The sequence below is a fragment of the Peromyscus eremicus genome, chromosome 1 (genome assembly GCF_949786415.1).
Source record: "Peromyscus eremicus chromosome 1, PerEre_H2_v1, whole genome shotgun sequence".
NCBI classification, from domain to species: Eukaryota; Metazoa; Chordata; class Mammalia; order Rodentia; family Cricetidae; genus Peromyscus; species Peromyscus eremicus.
The window spans coordinates 76,985,460-77,006,125 of NC_081416.1; the positions used below are offsets into that span (position 1 = coordinate 76,985,460).

The window sequence follows — 20,666 nt, forward strand, 5'->3', positions numbered from 1 at the left end:
CAACCATGGGAGTTGGGCTCCAGTGACTGACTGGCCCACGGGCTCCCTAAACACCCTACCCCTCTGACTTAAGGCAAGAAAGATGCTACAATTCATGACTTAGACTTGCAGAAAAGCCCCTTCTCCAGTTTAGGATCCTGGTCCCTAGATAGACACTTAGTGTTAGGAGCCTTGGCCTACCCATGCTGGAGGAGGTGAGGGGTGCACCACGTCTGTGAAGAGGACTTTATCTATCCTGGGCTAGCTCATGGGTTTCCCCTCCATATCTCAGTGAGTAGCAAACAAGGACTTCTAGAATATCCCCACAGATATACTGTACCTCCCATCAGGGTTCCTGAGGCTTTGGCAATTTCTCCTTCAAAGATGCACTGCGTATCCAACAGCATGGTGATGTCCTTCACACCACGGAAGGAGTGTATTCGAGACTTATTGTAATTCCAAATCCTAATCAGGGCAACTTGGCAAGGGTGTGTAAACTCGATGGAGATGGAGTGGGTCATGCCTGGTGTGAAGGGGGCCAGCCAGACATGCATGTCATCCTGGGTCCTGTTCACCCCATCGATGAGGTTGGAAACTACACGTGGGTCCTTCCCGTAAGCTGGTAAAATATTGATGTCAGGGGGATCTGCTGTAATGCTGGAGATCTGTACTGGCTCCCCTGTGGAGCTGAATATCTCTATGCCATTAAGGCCAACGTAGTGTCTGTCTCCCCATGTAGACTTGATGTCAATGACCAAGTGCTGTCCATAAGGGAGGACTGGGATTTTAAAGTCACTGTCACCATCTGTCTCTATGGAGGGCTCCGGCTCCTCCTTTCTGCAAGGGGCTGGGGGTTCCTCATACCGGCTGCTCCTCTGCTGCTTCAGGAACTCATCTAGGATGTCCCCCTGTGGCTCCAGGGCAGAGATGCGGCCCCGGTGGGCTCGGTCAAAGGCAGTGAGGGAGTCCCATGATGCATGCAGTGCGTGTTCCTTCTCACCATACCACTGCAACCAAGGCAGTGTCCCGGTGGCCTGGGTGTCTTCTGAAAGAGAGAACAAGGAGGGGCTAGTACCTTGTTAGTGTCACACCCTGGAAACTGCCTCATGCAGTGGCTCTTAGCTGCCTTGGCTGGCATGGCCTGAGAGGCCCGCCCTTGTGACATCTGTGGGTCAAGGCTTCCAGAGTGGTCTGGGTGGAGCATGGCTTCCTGTCCCACATGGTCTTCAGTGGTGGCCTTGGAGGCTAGACTCTCATTTCAGAAAAAGACAAGAAGTATTTTTAATAAGCTTTGAACTTTCTAGGAGTACAACTATTACACAAATCAGGAGAAGGTCTACAATTAGAACCTTGAATGTTCTAATCTTGAAGGTGGGTACGTCATAGGCTTGTCCTACGTACCGTGGCACTACTGGGAGGGGGTGGGGCCATGTACCTGAAGGGGACTCTGGGACGTTAGTCCCTGTTCTTCTTTTCTTTGCTTTCCAGCTACCATGAGGTGAGCAGCTCTGTCACCACATGCTGCCACCACCATGGGCTGCCTCACTGCAGGCGCAAGGCAACATGGCCAAACAGTTCCGGCCTGGAGCCTCTGCAACTGTGAGCCACAATAAACCCATTCTCCTTGAAAGTTGTCTGTCTCAGGTGCCATGATGACAGGAAGCTGACCCAGGAAGGCTATTTTAGTGTTGGAAACTACCAGAAGTTATCCCGCTTTGAAACTCACCTAGCCAGGGACAAATCATGGCCCACAGGGTCTGAGCTGGTCACAGTGTGGGCTGCAATGGAGGCTGGCCCAGTCATGTGACTCTGACAGCACGACAAGGCATTATTTAACAGCAGGGAGAATGTTCAAAAACAAATATTACATCTGCATAGCCCAGCACTTGTCTGGAGGCAGAAGGATCACAAGTTCAAGGCAGTCACCTTCGCCAAGTGTATTAAAGGGTAAGGCAGTTGTTTTCTCCCATGCATGGGACAAAGCCTGAGTCCTGAGCATGAGGACACAAAGCAGTCCTCCAAGGGATGCTCTGAAGCCACCTCTCAGAATCTACGAGCCCAGTGTGAACACTGTAGTGGCCCATCCTGGCAGCCAAGCACAGCCAATTACCGCCCAAAAGGTGTCATTCTGAATAGACAGTGGCACATAGCACTGCCATTCTATGTTGCTTTCATACTGAGCAGCGCCTGCACTCCACTTCCTGTCTGCTTTCTGGGGGCTTGGTACCATCAATTATCTCCTCTCTCTAGAATCTTCCAACACCGCTTCCTCCAGTGCTTCCTGCTGCTCGCTCTGCCTGCAGACATGCATAAATCTCTGCTGCCTAGAAAAGGGAGGGTACCAGATCCCGTGGCTTACCCCCATCATGCCCTGTCCTCCCCTTTCCTGTGCAGACACCCTGCTTCCTGGTAATAGCAGCCTCTCAGCCCCACCCCAAACGCAGCCTTCCTTCTTTGGGGAACAAGCCTCAGCTTTCTGGAGACCACCATCCCACTTGTAGGGCCTCCACACTGAAGCTAAGGGAGCTCTCATTCCCCTGCCTGAGCCAGACTGATGGGATACAGGGTAGAATTGTGAGGGCCCATTTGACTACACGGTGGGGAACCTGCCTAAAAATGTTGCCAACTTGGGAGCAGGAGCCAAAAGATACAGAGAAACCCTGACGGCCGTATCTGAGTTCCTGCATCCACCCGTTCCCAAGAGCAGACCCCTCCCTGGTGGCTTTTGCATTTTGGATGCCTAAGACACCTATGGTTCTCAGAACTCCCCACTGACGTGACTTTCCACAAGAGACAGTGACTTCTCAGTCTTCTGTCAGTCTTTACTTCACGCATGACATCCCAGACAAAGCTCTTGCATTTGACAGTCCCTGTCCCAGTGGTTTGGTTTAGGAGACATACCACTTCAGCTTTCTATCTCCCCGGCCCAGAGAGGTAGCTAGCTTTTCCTTCCTTCCTTCCTTCCTTCCTTCCTTCCTTCCTTCCCCCTCCTCTCTCTCCTCCTTTCCTTCTATCTATCTATCTTTCTTTCTCCCTTTCTTCCTTTTTTTGAGATGGGGGTCTCACTACATAGCTCAGGCTGGCCTCAAACTTGTGATCTTCCTGCCCCAGCCTCCAGAATTTCAGGAGCCCACAACACCCAGCCTACCCACAGCTTCTTATCACAGTAGTGCCACCCTCTTGTTCAAAGTCCAGGAGTACCTGAGACTTGATCTTTGGTTCCATCTGGCCCTGTCCTAACCCAGCCAACACTTTCAGCCTCCGTGGGTCTCCCAGATCCCACACAGGCACTGCCCAACCTTACAGCCACTTCTGCAAGGGTCCCTCAATCCTAGTGACCAAACCACTGGGTTCCTTGCTGGAGGCAGATAGGAAGAAGGGGACAGGGCAGGCACAGGAGAACCCACAGGTGACAGCCTCCAGACTGACACGGGGGACTGAAAGCAAGAGGCTGGTGTCAACAGGCTTCCTGTCGCAGCGAACACTTCCTATGTATTCCTCGCACCTCATGCTGTCTCTACATGGTCTGGTCACTTCAACACCCTAAGCCATGAGCCTACAGCGGTTTGTCACATACCACTCTCATTGCCATCATCATTTCTTACACCAAGAGTAAAAACGACCCTGCTCACTGTCCACAGGGCTATGACGTGGGCTTTTCTTAGTTCTACAACCTCCGCCTCCCCCAGTGCCACTGCCATTCTGCTATGACCCACCAGATGTCTGTCTGTCCAAGGACACATCAGGAGTCTTCTTCAGCGGGGCTTTGCCCTTCTGTGCCCTCTGCTGGGAGAGCTCTTCCTCCAGTCGGTCACTTCCTTCCAGTGCCCCCTGCCACCTCATCCTTGCTCCCTGCTGTGCCCTAGTACCACACACAGATAGCATGAGCTGCTAGAAATACCTAAGAAGTGTTTGCTGGGACAGGAAGCCTGTCGACATCAGCTTCTTGCTTCCACCCCGCCCCCCATCAGCCTGGAGGCTGTCACCTGTGGGTTCTCCCATGCGTGCCCTGTCCCCTTCTTCCTATCTGCCTCCAATAAAGAGCCCAGAAGTCCCACATTCTCTCCTCCAGGGGCTGGTGTGACAAGTGGCAGAAGGAACTCTAGCATGGGCTGTCATCACTTGGGTCTCTGTGATCTGAATTCCTCTGACTGAAGCAATGGCGGGGTTGGCCCGCGAGCATGCCAGGAGACACTAAGCTCCACACATCAGGAACTTGGCTGGTGTGCCTCTGCCAGGGAGCAGGGACTTGGCATTCCTTCTGAGTCCTCCTTCCAGACTCCACTCTGAGTCGCATACTCAGTTCTAAAAGGAGAGGTGTAGACTTTCTCCTGGCCCTCTTGGGTGTGATGGCAGCTGGACATCCATGTGTCTCCCTGGTCTGTCTGTCTGCTGGGAACATGCTCTGTCTCCTGCTTGGGACTAAGCTAAGGCTTGGCCTGTCACTGCTGACAATCCTATCCTAAATCTGCTAGACAAGAAGTTCCTTTTTCTCTTTTTTTGTGGTTCTAAGGATGAAACCCACAGCCTTTGCACACATTAAACAAAGACTGTCTCATTAAGCCATGTCCCCAGCCCCAATCCTAAACCCAAGTGGGCAGCTGAAAGCAATGACATCCATCTGCAATCTATGCAGTCCGGAAGGACCCCTGATGATGACATGACAGGATCCAAGATGCCAAAGACTCCTCCTGTGTGGAGTCAGCTATGAAGCTAGGCATTTATAAACTGCCCTCACATCTGCATCAGTGGTTACTAACACAAGAAACAAGAATGGACAGGGCGACACACCGGGAAAAGCCGGGCGGCGCGGGGCGGGCCCCACGGGCGCCCGAGGGGGGGCTCCCGAACCCCAAAACCACGACCGGCCTCGGGAACGGCCGCCCAATTAGCGAGAATTAGGAGGGTTTATATGAGAGAGAATTGTTGAGACCAAGGTCGGATAAAGCACAGAGACAAATAGCCAAACAAACGGAAACACATGAAATATGAACCAATGGCTGAGGGGTCACCAACTGGATCAGGCCCTCTGAGTGGGTGAGACAGTTGATTGGCCTGATCTGTTTGGGAGGCATCCAGGCAGTGGGACCGGGTCCTGTGCTCATTGCATGAGTTGGCTGTTTGAAACCTGGGGCCTATGCAGGGTCCCTTGGCTCAGCATGGGAGGAGGGGACTGGACCTACCTGGACTGAGTCCACCAGGTTGATCTCAGTCTGTGGGGAAGGCTTTGCCCTGGAGGAGATTGGAATGGGGGACGGGCTGGGGGGAAGGTGAGGGGGGCGGGAGGGGAGAGAACAAGGGAATCTGTGGCTGATATGTAGAACTGAATTGTATTGCAAAATAAAAATTAAAAAAAAAAAAAAAAAAGAATGGACAGGGCAAATACAAGAGCTGCCTTTCTTCCAGTGAACCTGCTTCAGCTACTGCTGATTGGGCAAGGGCTGAACTCCTGACCCAAGTCCACCAATCAGGCCCCCTAGGACTCTGGAACTGGCTGTAGGGCCCAGAGCCAGCACTCGGTCACTCAGGTCTGAGAGGCCTTTGGCTGCCTGGGAACAAACTAGTGAGGAAATGGAGGCCTGGTGGACTTGTGAGGAGAGCCAAGGGGACAGGGAGAGGATGCTATTAGCCTTTGGTGTCAGAGTACCTGAGTTCTCCCTACTCCTCTTCACTGCTCACAGTAAAGGCTGATGAGACCCCATCTACCGGTGGCCAAGGAACCCCACTTCCAGAATGCAGATGGCGGTGTAGTAAAATCTGGTTCCCTGCCAAGCCACACTGAAGACACAGTGGTGGAGTCACCATGGTAAGGGTAGAGCTCTGAAGCCACTGTGAGCTTACTCACCCTACTAGCATTCTGGTGGACTCAGCCAGCATGCTTCTTGGAGGCCCAGACATGGGCTTTGGCATTGGGTGATGGGTAACAACACGATTTCTAGACAACTTTCCTCGTTAGCAAAACCAGCTAACAAGCATTAAATCTCAAGGGCTCGATTCTTAATGTGTCACTGAGCCAAGCAGGGAAATGTCTGGCGAGAAACTAAAATGAGATCGAGGCCTCTGAAGTTGGACAGTTGGACTGTTGCCTGTCACCAAGAACTCCCTGCAGCTCCTCGTCTGCTTAGAGCCTGGCTGACCATTCAGTGAGCACTGGCAGCTATGCTAATCAGCCCCAGGAGTACTGGCTCCAAGCACGGACGTAGGGCTGAACCACTGTAGTTCAAATTCTATACTAGCCCCACTGGCTGTGGGAAAGGAAAACCCGGGAAAGCTACTTAAACTTCACTTTCTTATCTGTAAGATGGGGCTGTCAAGAGGGTTCAGAATCATTAAGGTTGGACCAGACCTTGGCAAAGAGCAAGCACACAGGGACCCAGGCCCTGCAGCTGCTTGTCACCACTGTCCTGCCCCACAGCATGCCACTTGAGCCAGGCTTTTATACTCAGAAGGCTTCTCTTTCTGTCTATGTTGTTTCCTTCAGTGTATGTGTATAATTGTGTGTGCATGTGTGTGCATGTATACATAGATCCACATGTCTGTGGAGGCCGGAGGGCAACCCTTGGTCATCATCTTCAGGAGATGTCCACCTGCATTGAGACAAGTCTCTCACTAGCCTGGATATCATTATTTGGCTAGATTGGCTGGCTAGCAAGGGATCCTACTGTCTCTGCCTCCTCAGAGCTGGAATTAGGTGGGTTTTGGGGATCCAACTCAGATCCTCAAGTACTTTGCTTACTGCCCCCCCCACACCTCTGACCATTTTAATGTGTTTCTTGAGGCAGGGTCTTTCTGTGTAGCAGGGGCCAGTCAGAGCTGGTGATACTCCTACCTCAGTGCCCTGAGTGGAGAGGATTCAGGCTTAGTCCCACCATGCCCCTCTGAGGATTCCTGGTCTCTTTACTCATTCTCAGAGTCTAAATGAGAGGAGGGCATCAGCAAAGATGCAGAGGGCAGTCGCTGATTAGGTGAGTTAGCCCTCAGAGTCTGACGTGACACATGAGGGTCCAAGCAGACACTGTCACAGTGAACAGAGATGATTCACCAAGGACAAGCAGGGATTCCTGCGGCCACACCAACAAGAGGCAGAATCAGAGAACAGGTGACAGGCTGGGGAAGGGGACAGGAGCAGAGACCATCTGCTGGGTATGCTTCTCTGCCAGGTACCTGCCAAACGCAGTCCACAAATCTCAAGTGACCTTCTAGAATCTCTGTGGTGCAGCTCAAATCCGTCACAGATGAGGAAAGGGACACTATGTAGAGGCTTTGTGGGAACAGGGTGGAAGAAGTTAACACTGAGGCTCAGTAGGTCTGTGAGGTGGTATGTGACACAAGCTGATGTCTCACTCATTGCTCGTTGAACACTCCCCAGGGGCCAGGCTCTGTTGCTTCACTGAAGCCACTGTCCTGTTTGTCCCTCACATCTCCAACAGAGGCGTGCCAACCCTATCTCATAAATGAAGACACTGAAGCTCAGTGAGCAGAGAGAGGCAAACAGCCAGATTTATGCAGATGACTTCACGATAAGGTACTCCACAACACAGGGACGGTCACTCTGGTGCCTTCTTAGACAGATGGATACAGAATGCCCCCATAGTCCCCTCCTTACTCAGGATGGTCATGCAGAGCACACCCTGAACCCCAATATGCATTCAGAATGTCCTTATAGATAACCCACAGCAAAGACTATGATGGTCTCAACCTGAACTCTGGCTTCTGTTTTATTTTCAATCCTGGGGGATGAGCCCAGGGCCCTGCATCACTGAGCTACAGTCCAGCCCTTCTACCTCTTTGTTTTGAGACAAAGTATCACTGAGTTGACCGGGCTGGCCTTGAACTCACTCTATAGCCTAGGTAGGCCTTGGACTTGTAACTCTCCTGCCTTAGCCTCTGGAGTAGCTAGGATTATAGGCTTGAGCCATGAAACCTCGTGATTCCTTCTACACACACACACACACACACACACACACACACACACACACACACACACACACATACACACAGTGGTTTCAAAATAATCACCATCAGTTGTTAACCCTATAAAGCAAGGCTTTATCTACTGACAAAAGGAGACTGGCATACTAACCATGCATTCCTGAAGGCCAGCAACAAGACTGTGGAGGGGTGGCTGCCTCCTTCCAAAGGCTTTGGACCCTCTGGCCACCACCCTACAATGTCCAGAAGTTCTTTCTATACCCAGGCTAGTGTCTGCTGTGTTCAGCATTATCCTGGGATTGTCTTCTAACAGAGTCAGGTAAGTTTCTAGGGACTAATGTCTTTATCAAAGGTGAAGAATGAAGTCCAGGTTGGAAAAACCATGCATGGCAACAAAAATGGGCCAAGGGACAGATAGATCCTGGTGCCAGTGACAATCACATCTAGGAGTTTAACATGCAGAGTGCCCAGTTATCCCTCATTTGTACCACCCTCTGGCTGAGACAGTGGATTTGTGACTCCTACTTGAGAAAAGCCCCCTTGTTTTATAGATAAGGGAACCAGGCTCCAGGGAAACAAATGGCTTCATGCCAACTGAAGCTTCTTGAAGCTTACCTTTGCTGGCTGGCTGGTCATCACCATGGCTACCGCTGGCATCCTTCTTCAGGGCCCTCCTCCCACTCGCAGGGCGGTCCCTGTTGGGAGGCTGGCTAAAGATGTCTAAGTCACTACCACAGGCTTTGGAGGATGCCCTCTGGGGTCTCTCTTCAGTGATGACACTCCAGCTGTTAGTCCTCCCTTGCTCACGTCGAGGGCCTTTTTCCCTGGCCTCCACCTCTCCAAGAGCATCACCAATGACATCATCCAATGGAAGCCTACTCTTCTGTTCCAGATCCTTTTCCGGACTGAGCCACGGGGGTTTGGGCTTCCTGCCTGCCTGTTTCTTGCCCACCTCTGCTAGAGAAGGCTGTAACCAGTGTGGGGTTTTCCCAGCAGGTTCAGGGATTCTCTTGCCTTTGAGATTTTCCAGCTGTTGGAGCAAAGAGGGCTCCTCTTCCAGAGGAGGATATTTCCCAAGAGAGGAAGAAGAAGGAACACTAGGCCCATCACCCATTGAGGCAGGGGCTGCCAACAGTCTGACATCTTCCTGTAACTTGGACAAACTATCCTTCGGGCAATGAGTAGAATTCACCTTTTCCCCAAGGAAATCTCCTTGTGAGGAAACTGTCATATCCACCGAGGCTTCAGCTGGCTGTGAGCAGCTGTGCCCAAGCTCCTCGACCCCATTTATGCCAGCCATCCTGAGGGCACCTTTGCTTTCTTCCCAGCCAGCACTCAGAGCCTTCTCCGGGCTCTCGATCTTCTCGCTCTGAAGGTCAACAGGGATGGTACAATCAAAAGGGGCTTTGCCTCCTCCTTTGTCTAACACGCCATCAAAGATGAGGCTTTTGTTGACATAGAGTTTCACGTTCTTGGCACCAATATCAAGATCCTGAATGCACAAAACGGAACAAAGAAAAACGTGTGTCATCAGACTGATGTGTCAAACTGTGGAAATGAAGATGCCCCCAAACAGAAATGCAATGCTAGAAATGTGAGCACTTGAGAGCTGAGCCAGCAGCTGTGAAACGGACTCCCCCTTCCTCTCTCCGCAAAGCGTCCATACTCTGGGAATCAAAGCACTTTCTCAAAGAGGCAGCCTCACTGCTGTCTTGGCTTTCATCGCTCCTGTCAGGACACTGGTAATGGCCCACTAATTGGTCTCGCGGCTTCCTGGTCTCTTGCTGCTTCAACCTGGTTCACTTGCCACCAGAGTTCACCTCCTACAGGAGCAAAGATGCCCCACCACTCCCCTGCGACACCCTTCCCGGCTTTTCACAGCTGGTAGCAGCATTCTTTCAAGACTGGCTCCAGCTGGGTGTAGGGTGTATGCCTGTCATCCCAGCACTTTCAGGGCCCCAGGACATAGTGAGTTTGAGGCCAGCATGCACTACAAAGGGAGATTCTGTCTCAAAAACAAACAAACAAAACAAAAAAAAAAACCCAAAATGAAAAACCCACACACACTCACACACACAAAATAAATGTGTATTTTCAGGAAACTAAAATGAAGTGTGGTCTGTTGTGCATGTTAAATGCATGCTCCTGGGACTCCTGGAGTGTCTCATATTGAGTATCTTGAAAGCAGAGCCCACGACAAGGACTGGCTGTAGACAGGAAGTGGGGAAAGTAACACAGGGTAGGAAGAAGCCCCCAGAGTATCTGAGCTCTTCACTGCTGGGGGCAGTTGGGGTTCCATCCTGCTGGGACTCTTCAATGAGTCCATGGCACATATCTTGGAAATGCGCCCCCAAAGACAGAAGTAGTCCATTTGTGCACTGCTCGCTGAAGGTGGCCCCTGGGGCAACAATGCTCTCACACATCACAAGCCGGGCATGTTTGCTCAGCAGATAGCCCAGCAAGCAGCTCAGGTGCAGCAATGCCAACATGCCAGGGATCTACTCACTGCAGCTGCAGCTGTAGTCAGGGAAAGACCCAGGGGATGTGGAACAGGTACCAAGGCCACAGCCTTGATAATGGCAGTTTTGAGGGAATCTTTGCCCTACTACCAAATTTTCTAGATGTTTCCATAGCACAAGGAAGTGGAGAGTGCAGGCCAGCATGACATATAGTGACCTTCAAAGAAAGGTCCCTGCCTCCTCATAACCCAAACACATGGCCTTGTGTCATGCATGTATCTGACGCTTATCTGTTCATGCTTAAAATAAGATCACCCCTTCCCAGCTACTGGTTACAGCACCCCTCTCTGTGGTAGAACTCTTCCCAGGCTTTATCAAGGAATATAATGCATACATCAAACAGTAAATACTTCTTTATACTACTTGGTAAGTCTTAACATGTCCATCTCCCTGAAACAATCTCCACACAGGATGTGATCATCACCCCAAGTTCCTCTTCACACTTTGAAATCCCTCTCCTTCCCCAGACAACCACCCACCTTCTCTCATCACTACAGATTTTTACATTTGTGTGTGTGTGGGTGTGTGTGTGTGTGTGTGTGCTTGTGCTCACGTGTTGTCAGAGGACAACTTGGGGGAGACAGGTCTCTCCTTCCACTATGTGTATCTAGGAATGGAACTCAAGTCAGCAGGATTGATAGCAAGTGTTTTCATCCCGTGAGCCACCTCAACAGCCCCCTTTTTATAAACTGACACTCACATTTTCTAGAATTTTGACATAGAGCTTACAACGTGCACCCCTTTGCATCTGGCTTCTCTCACTTAGCCTAACTGAGATGCAGCTGGAGTATGAGCCTACGGTTTTCTTCCTTCTGATTGCTGAGTATTCTATCTAGAGAGGTGCCCCACACGCTGCTATTACCTCAACAGTGAAATCAGTCACTGTCATTTCCATCAGGTTCCTCTCCCAACTCAATGCAGAATCCACTGTGCCAAGGCACCCACAGCCAGAACAATGGCTTACCTCTGCTGTCTGGGTGATCACAGCAGAGCCCTTCCCTCAGCTATGACAGTGGTTTACAGGGTTGGCCCACATCCAAAGTCGCGGGATCTCTCACTCCCGTGTCATGGTTGGCTCAGCAGGACGAATAGGCAGCTCCTCCTCCTCCTTCATGATCTCTGTGGCTGGGCTTCCAGTGATGATGTGCCTGTGTTATTTGGCTTCTATCTAGCTGGCTACTCCTCTGCCCAGCCTCCTTGGCTTATCTCCACTCCTGCAATCCCCACTAGCTCATCTGGGCCTCAGTGACTAGGCTGCCCTAGGTCCAAGGCTAGCTTTCTGAGTGTCTTGTACTCACTCTGGCCCAAGGCTCTCAATGTCTCTCTGGTTCGAGGATGCCCATTTCCTGACTCTCTAGTCCTGACCTCTCCATTGGCCCCTAAGGGATGGATGCCTCTCCCATCCCTTGGGAATCTCAACTTGGGAATCTCAACCTTTATGTGCCTCAGATCTATCAAATACTTAAAAAAGAAAACCAATAACAGACAAACAAAACACATAGGCATGTAGCCTAGGCTAGCCTTGAACATGGGTTCTGTCTGCCCTGGCTTCTAGGTGCTGGAGTCACAGTTCCCAATAGAGTTCTCCATCACGTCCCCCAAGCTGAACCTCTCCCCTGCTCAGTTAGCTTCCCAAATCCTAGGCAGTCCCTCTGATGACCCTGTCCCCGGCCCCACCACATCCAACCTGTCAGGAGTGCTTTCCTTCTTTCCTCTCCAATCTGACTTCATCTTCCACAGACACTGCTGCCCCAGTGTAGACCACTGCTATCTCTCCAGAGACACCAGATCAACTAATTGGTCTCTCTGCTCCTACTCTGCACTGTCACCCTGCACACACACTTCATTTCCCACACAGCAGCCAGACTCACTTAAAAACAACTTCAGCCAGAGCTCAGCAGCCTCCTGCCTAAACCACCCAGTGACTCCATGCTGTCAACCCCAACTAAATGTAACAGTGCCAGGTCCCGGTTTGCCAGCCTCCATATACTGCTCCTTGATGCCATAGACCATTTCTTTCTACCCATACAGTCCCAGGTCCCGGTTTGCCAGCCTCCATATACTGCTCCTTGATGCCATAGACCATTTCTTTCTACCCATACATTCCCCGGTCCCGGTTTGCCGGCCTCCATATACTGCTCCTTGATGCCATAGACCATTTCTTTCTACCCATACAGTCCCAGGTCCCGGTTTGCCAGCCTCCATATGCTGCTCCTTGATGCCACAGCACACTTCCTTCTTGCCTTCAGAGACTCCCTAACACCAGGCTCTAAAGAACACTCCACCCATTCCCCTCTATACCCTGATGCTCTTGAGTTCCCCAGTCTCTGAAATGGTCTCTCTCATCAGCATTTCTGGAGGGTTAGGGGAAGGTTTTTGTTTTGTTTTATTTGTTTGGAGAAAGAGTCTCCCTATGTAGCCTAGGCCATTATTGATCTATTCACAATGTAGACCAGGCCAGTCTCAAGCTTATAGAGATCTGTCTGCCTCTGCGTCTCCAGTGAGGGATTAAAGGTGTGCTCCACCAGACCTGACTAAGGGGGCTATTTCATTGCAGATAGGGTCCCAGACTTGAGATCTAGCATTCAAGTGCTGGGATTGCAAGCCTACACCTCCACGCCTGCTTGGCTGCTAATTTATCTCTCCTAACCAAAGTGAATTGCCAAGTCAGCAGAAGTCCTCCGCAATTGCCCAAGGATACAGCACATGGTAGGATCACAGCCATCATGAGGGAACTGACACATGACTAATCTGGACATTCTCCTAAGACCAAAGAGCAAGAAAGATGGCAGCTTGTGGCTTTTCCTCCCAGGCCACTCCTGCCCATCTTTGGCTTCTGATCTGTGTTTGACCAAGTGTGGATTCTGAGGCACCAGAGCCCCCATTCTCCATGCCTTAGCCTCCCTGTAAGCTAAATCTGTGTGCTCTAACTAAATTCCTAGATCACCATGGACAGGTTTGCAGCGCAATGCAGAAGGAGAGCCATCAAACCCGTATCCCACCACAGGAACTCAGCTTCAATCATCCAATTGCAGGATGGCAGGCTACTATTTGCTGGCTGTCAGAAAAGTCGATGTTCAAAGTGCGCTTTTACATGTTTATATGGATGTGCGCTCTGTTTAGAGGAGGCACAGAGCAAGCGTGTGCTGTGAATTAATCAGAACACAGCTCGTGGAGGAGGATGGCACTGGCAGCTTTCAATGGGCAGTTCTGAAAATTACCACCATGGAAACATCTGGGAGACAGAAACACTCATTTAAAGAGGTGGTAGAGTGTAGATGGGCTTCCCATCCAGACAGTGGTGGATAGGCAACCTAGCTTTTCTAATGGGATGTCTGGCCCCCAAAACATGTCTTACACAAGCAGTTGAGAGCCCCACTGGCCATAGATGTCCACTGCCCTGCATTCCCTCAAGAATTATGACTGTGGCAGAGGAAGGCATGTAAGGGACATAAGGGAGGTAAGGAAACAGTGAGCTCTGGGGGAGGTAGGGCCCTGCCTGGCCTGCAGTTTGCATCTCTGATGTTTCCAGCAAAAACTACTGTGCCTGTGGGCAGATTTGGTGTGGGATATCCGGGTAGGAAACAGAAACAAAAGTCTACACTGTCCCACAGTGCCAGACACCCCATATGAAGGCATCAGAACTTTCCCTCCTCTCTGTATGTCTAGCTAGAGCTCAGTTCTGGCTATCGCCAGCATAGACTGAACTACCCATGTGGGTGGAACTCTGGGCCCCCAGTTTCTTAATTAAGTCCCCACATACCATCTCCTGTTCCCTAGAGGTAATGGTCCTGGAACCTTGCAGTGGGTGTGCGTGTGCACACACATCCTTCCAGACTTTGTTCTACCTACAACCACCACTCAGCATCTGTGGGGGATTTACTGCAGGGTCCCCGTGGATACCAGCATTGTCTCATGCTGCAGTCCTGTGTATAAAACATCACAAATTTGCATATAACCTATGTACACTCTCCTGCTTCCTTCAAACCATCTCTAAATGACTTATAAAGCCTAATGCAATGTAAATGTTATGGAAATTGTTATGCTACATTGTTTAGGGAAGAATAAGAAAAAAGATATATTCGATAGAGATTTTTTTTCCTGAATATTTTTTATGCTACTGGTTGAATTCTGGGATGGGAACCTGCAGGTAGGCAAGGCCGTTGCTATGTAGGTGGCCATATAAACATCATCAGACCTCAAGGATTGTACTAGGAAGCTGGATGGAGGTCCACACCTGCATCACAGAGGCTTGGGGCTGGGGGCTTGCAGGTAGGTACCCCTCGGCATCCCCTCAGCAAAGCTCTAGAAAAAGGATGCCTTTATAGATCTGGGGAAAATCTTTTCCTGCTGGAAGACTTGGCTCTGCCCCATGTCCAGTTACCAGGGCTTCAGCTGAGGCTCTTCCTTCTTTACGCCAGAATCCAGTACGTTCAGAAATCCCATCCTTCCAAATGATTTACCTACAACCATTTATGAGTGTGCACTTGCGTGTAAGTACACTTTCCTGTTTCCCTTCTTTGTTTAACGAGAGATGTGGTGGTACTTGTATTGATGCTTTCTCAAGTGACACTCTGAAGTCCCATGGCTGCTACATGGTCCCATTCCCAGCGCTCGTTTTCCCTTATGGTCTTTCTCTCTAGTTCTTAAGAACCAGACACGGTGAGATGATAATTCACATTTAACACATTATAAGTATCATTGCAGCCTAGATAACTGAATTAGCTTGCAGAGGCCACTCTCCTCCCTAGCCTGGATGGATAACTGCCCCGCCCCTTCTAATGAATACACTTACTACTCAGCAAAGGGGAGTGGTCATGTGGCTTCCCTGAGGCAGAACTGAGAGGTGCAGGGCTCTGAAGTCAACTGTCCCCAGGGATGACTACCAACTTCAGCACGGCCAGCCTATCCAGCAAAACATTTGGGTACACAACTGGCTGAGTCCAAACATCAGGGCAGGTCTGGGAAAGCAAACTGTGCCTTGGATGGCCACTTAGCCACAGTGGACTTCATTTGTGCCCGCCTGAAGTTACCCATACACCAGACCCACTACACAGAGAATGTGAGCCAGTCTCCTCCCTATCTGCACCCAAAGAATGTTCTAGAGGAGGAAGCAACTAGAGGCTCTGGGACACTTGGAGGGGGTGTGGGGTCTGCTTCCTGTATTGCTGCATCCACTTTGTCCTCTACCAGACTTTGGAGACTCTGGAGAGCAAGCTGCTGTATCCAGTGGCCTATCCGGTCTCAGGACAGGCTCTGCACAGCCTCCTCCAGGAAGTCTCTAGCCCTTCTGACTTCGTCTCTCCTCTCGATGCCAGTTGTTGAGGGCTTTGCTCGGGGCTCTCAGACTTGCTTCTTGGCTTCCTGCCCCTCTGCTAATCATCTGTGTACCCTGTGTCCACCGGGATGTGGGCCTCTGTCCTGAGGCCTACATTTGCTCCTTCCTTCAAGCTCCTGCGCATAAGCCGCCATATTGGGGAGGGGACTCAACGCTCTTTCACATGTCCCTCAGAGAGGATGACCAAAGCAACACATCTTTGTCATGAGGACACTCACTTTTCTCAAGAGAGACGGAGGCAGTGGGGTAGCAGATAGAAGAGGAAGTAAGTGAGGGAAAAGGAGGCAAGCTTGGGAAATAAATGGTAGGACTGCAGTTGAGGTGGCCACAGCTCAGGTGATCACAGAGGGACAAAAGGACTGGGGCAGGACAGGATGGGAGAGCCAGACACTGGAAGAGAGGTCAAGATGCTGTGGTTGGTGGGCAGGCAGGCCTGGCTCAGGGCAGGCTGAGCTGGGGTACAGAACACTCAGGGAAAGAGGGGTGGGAAAGAAAGCAACCAGGCAGGCAGGCAGGCTCAGTAACAGCTCCAGGAACTAAAGAGTAATGCCATAACATGGGACTGCCCTGAACTCAGAGAAGGACCTTTCCATCTTCCTGGTGTCTCCCTGCTGGAGTGGCCCTTGGCTCCCCCTCCCCCATCCTCTCTTTATATGGACAGTAGATCTAGCCCCATGAGCAGCCAGCTGGGCAAGTGGTCATCTCTAAACTTTCCTGAGAAAATAGTCAGCTGACATTATAGCCCTGTTCCTATCCACTCACTATCCACAGACTCAGACTGATTTGCCCTACCACTGAGCTGTCCTGCCACACTGCTGTCCTGCCATGCAGCTGTCCTGCCAAACTGCTGCCCTGCCACTGAGCTGTCCTGCCACACTGCTGTCCTGCCACTGAGCTGCCCAGCCACACTGCTGTTCTGCCACGCAGCTGTCCTGCCACACTGCTGTCCTGCCACACTGCTGTCCTGCCACGTAGCTGTCCTGCCACACTGCTGTCCTGCCACGCAGCTGTCCTGCCTAGCCCACTCTGCTCCTGGCTAAGAGCATGGGACCTCAGCTGCCATCCTGAGTTTGCACCTGCCCTACTCAGAAAGCTTGGCCTAGGCCTAGCCTCTGAGGGTCACCACCGCAGCCTTATGCTAATGATCGGTCCCCTACCCACCAAGTATTTTGCTTAATGCCACCAGGCCACCTGCCTCAGCTGACTCAATGTTTGCTGTGATCAGAACCCACACCGAATGTTAAAAAACAAAAACAAAACATTTTGGGACAGTTTGGGCTGTTTAAATACAGAATGGTGATTAGAGCAAAACGATAATTACTGTCAGGCCCCATGATTGGGGTTATAAGAAAGGAACACAAACTTGAGTGTCCAGAGGCACTGAAGTGTTCATGAATGAAAGGGGCCATAGCTAGGGCTCACATTCAAAGGCTCTGGGATAGAACGGGAGTGGCAGGGTGGGGATGCTCTTGGGTTGACATCCAACAGTCTCCACACTGGCACTATTTGAATCCCTTCCAGAAAAACAGCTGCCAACGCATCTGTTATCATGGGAGGAACCAGGTATACCCAAGCATAGGCACCCATGCCTAAGCCATGCTGTTTCTAGCTAGGCTGGGCCTAGAGGCTCTTACCTGGGTCCCCCTGCCCTCAGCATCCCTCAGACAGCAGCCAGGGTGGCCTTTTAGATCCTTTGGTCAGATTGTCTCCTGTTCAGAACATTCCAGTGATTCTAAGGCTGGTATCTGCATGGAGGTAGAAAGCCCAGGACTTATCTGAGCATTCTACATGCATTCAGTGGCATGGGCATTAAGCCCATGGAGCTGAAGATGGCATCATCAGACTAAGGCTTTGAAGACTGCCCCCTGGTGGGCAGGTTCTAACAGGGCTCTTACTCTGACTTCTCTCTTCTGTTCTCTTAATAAGGCCCAACTATTCCGGGCCACACCACCTGGCTCTGCCTCCTCTTAGGGCTTCCTCTTGAACTTCTGCGTCCATCAGGCCCATCGATGTGGCTTCTGTCCTAAGAGCTGCTAAGCATGTTCCTGCCCTTAGGGACTTTGTTCTTGCTATGTCCCTACCAGGAACATTCTACCCATGACTCCTCCTCCTCTCCCTCACTCCCTGTGGTAGTTGGAATAGGAATGGCCCTCACAGGCTCATACATTTGAATACTTGGTTCTCAGTTGGTGGAACTGTTTGGAAAGGATTAGGAGTTATGTCTTTGTTGGAGGAGGTATGTCACTGGGGGCAGGCTTTGAGGTTTCAAAAGACTGGAGCCATTTGCAGTATGTCTTTCTGCCGCCTGGTTGTGGCTCAAGATGTGAGCTCTCAGACACACCTGCCGCCATGCCTTTGCTCTGCCGTCTTGGACTCTGTCTGAAACCATAAGCCCCATGAAACACTTCCTTTTATAAGTTGCCTTGGCCATGGTGTTTTGTCACAGCAATCAACCAGCAGCCAGGAAATTTCCCTAGTTCATTGTCTTCAAAACACTGAGCGCTGCCTGAAATCCTGCACTCCCTTGTATCCTTGCTTGACCTTCCTTTACCCTCCAGAAGGTACAGGGCTATGCACACGGGGCTGTATCTATGTGCTCCCTGCAGTGTGAGCACTGGGGCAGTGCAGCCTATTGCACACACACCAGCCTTGCACAGGGCTATGCACAATGCAATTTAAACTAACTTTGAAATGCAGTTTCCTCATGTCACTCCCTGTGATGTCTGGGCTGGAGATGACTCTTGCACTTGGTATAATGGTGAGGGTGGTAGCAGTGTACCTGCTCACAAGGAAAGCACAGACAACTCAAGATTGTTATACAAGAAAACAGACGGCACACAGGGAGCCAGTGCAGAGCTGGATGATGCATTTGCCTGTTTTCTGTCAGGATACCAAAATACCCGAGGCTGTAACTTTATCAAGAAAAGAGATTTATTAACTCACAGTTCTGGAGGTTCAAGGGCAAGGTACTGGCATCGGCTCAGCTTTGGTGGAGGCCTCAACACTAATAGCATCACAGCAGGAGTGTGTGGGAGATCACATCAAGGACAGAAAGCCAAAGAGCTCAGAGAGCTTGTTCTCTTTATAGCAACCCTCTCCTGAGAACCAGCACAGGGCCCCGTGAGAACAAATACGGCCCCTTCCAAGAGCAGTGCGTTACTTTTCTCATCACTGCAACAATACCTGACAGAAACCACTTATGGAAGGAGAAGTTTATTTTGCTCACAGGTTCAGAGGGCTCAGTTCACTACAGTGAGGAAAGTATGGCAGAGTTCACCACAGCAGATGTGAAGCAGGGTCTGGGCTATGGCTGGGCTAATCTTCAAGGTTCTGTTCCTAAGTGACCTACTTCTATCAGCCAGGTCTCTCTTCCTAAAGGGTCCCCAAGTCCCTAAAACCTATCCCTCGCACTGGGAAACAGGCATTCAAAACATGAGCCTATAGGTGAGTTTCCAGAGTCAAACCATCCCAGGAAGTATCTGAATGGCTTCCCATCAGATGGAGCCTGTCTGTTTCCAAACCACAGCAGACAGGCAATCATCCACTATAGAGACTGATGGTTCCCTCCCTGTCACAACTGTCACTTTATAAAGGAAACCCATGTGACCCTCATGCCCCCCAACCAGCCCAGTCCCTTGTACCTTCCATGTGTATGAAACATAAAAAGATGTAGCAGACATGTTATCCTATTTTCCTACCCTAAGCAGACAGCCAATTAATCCCCAATGAACCAGAAGGAAGGTTCTCAGGGCAGCACTCCAGGCACCCACTTCCAATCAGCTGACCAAAGAGACCCCCGTCCATCTGCTGTGTGGGGTCTTACCATTCCAGACTCAGCTTCTTCAACATCAAGCCAGGGAGTACTGTCACCAGCCACAAGATGGTTCCCATGTTCAGTGACTCATTCTCACACATGTGTGCCTCTCACAGGCCTCACCCCTGGAGTATTGGACCGATAACATCTGTCACAGCATACATGGCTGTGCCATCCTCTGTATGCTGGAAAGTGTGGCCTCCTGTTCTTACTGCCCTTACCAAGTCCTTCTTCTCAGGGAAGCTAACACTCAGAATGCAACCTCGTTAGGGAAAGGAGTCTGGAAATGTTAACACGAGGAGGTAACAGGCGGCACATTCCAATCAAAATGAACCCTTCTCTAGGACTCTCCTCCATTCCAAGTGAGCCTCGCTCCCCACTTAACTTTCCTTCCTCAACTCCCATACACAAAACATTGCATTAACAAGCCATGTCTGCGGGCCAAGTTATATTCCCTATAAACTCTCATTTTATCTCCTCCAAAACACACAGCAATAGAGTTCTCTGGAGAATATTAAATCGACCAAGCCACAGCTGCATTTGTTTGTGTTTTCTGCCCCCGGTAAGTTCTGGCAACAGATGGTTGTGCGTCGCGTAAGCGCTGTTCTACAGTGCCACTCCATGCTCCACCCCGGGTGTCAGAACCCACACTTCTGCGCCCACAGTAAGCCTCCGACGCTCCCCTGACTCAGAGGGCCCTGAGCCCTTTCTGTATTCTGCATGTCCCAGGAAGGCTGAGTACAGGTAAATAAGTGCCTGTCTTGGTCGAGGCACACAGCTTCTCAGCATTGTGGTCTAGTGTATAAAATGTGCCCCAAATCCATGCTTAGTGACCATGCTGAGCCATGGGGCATGGGCTTGGCCAGGCTGCAGCATCTCACTCCCATTCTAGAACAAAGTGTGAGGAGCACTTGCAGGGAAGCTCCAGCTCCTGAGATCCTGAAGTGGGCGGCTCTGAGCACTTAAGAGATGGCCAGGGAGGAAGGGAACTCACAGGTCACAGGCCATTAGGACTTTTCTCACATATTCCAGATAACTGTTTTTCTCAACTTTAAACTCGAGGAATTTATTAACAAAGAAAGAA

The 20,666-nt window shown here is 50.7% G+C and overlaps 1 protein-coding gene across 1 annotated transcript in view; it reads right to left on the reverse strand.

Annotated features, from left to right (window-relative positions):
- Katnip (katanin interacting protein) overlaps positions 1–20,666 on the reverse strand; it is a 121,077-nt gene that overhangs the window by 25,191 nt on the left and 75,220 nt on the right. The window contains exons 13-14 of the mRNA XM_059267211.1: positions 8,527–9,403; positions 320–1,024 (exon numbers count right to left, since the gene is read on the reverse strand). Of these exons, the coding sequence (XP_059123194.1) occupies positions 320–1,024; positions 8,527–9,403 (1,582 nt within the window). The remainder of the gene's footprint in view (positions 1–319; positions 1,025–8,526; positions 9,404–20,666) is intronic.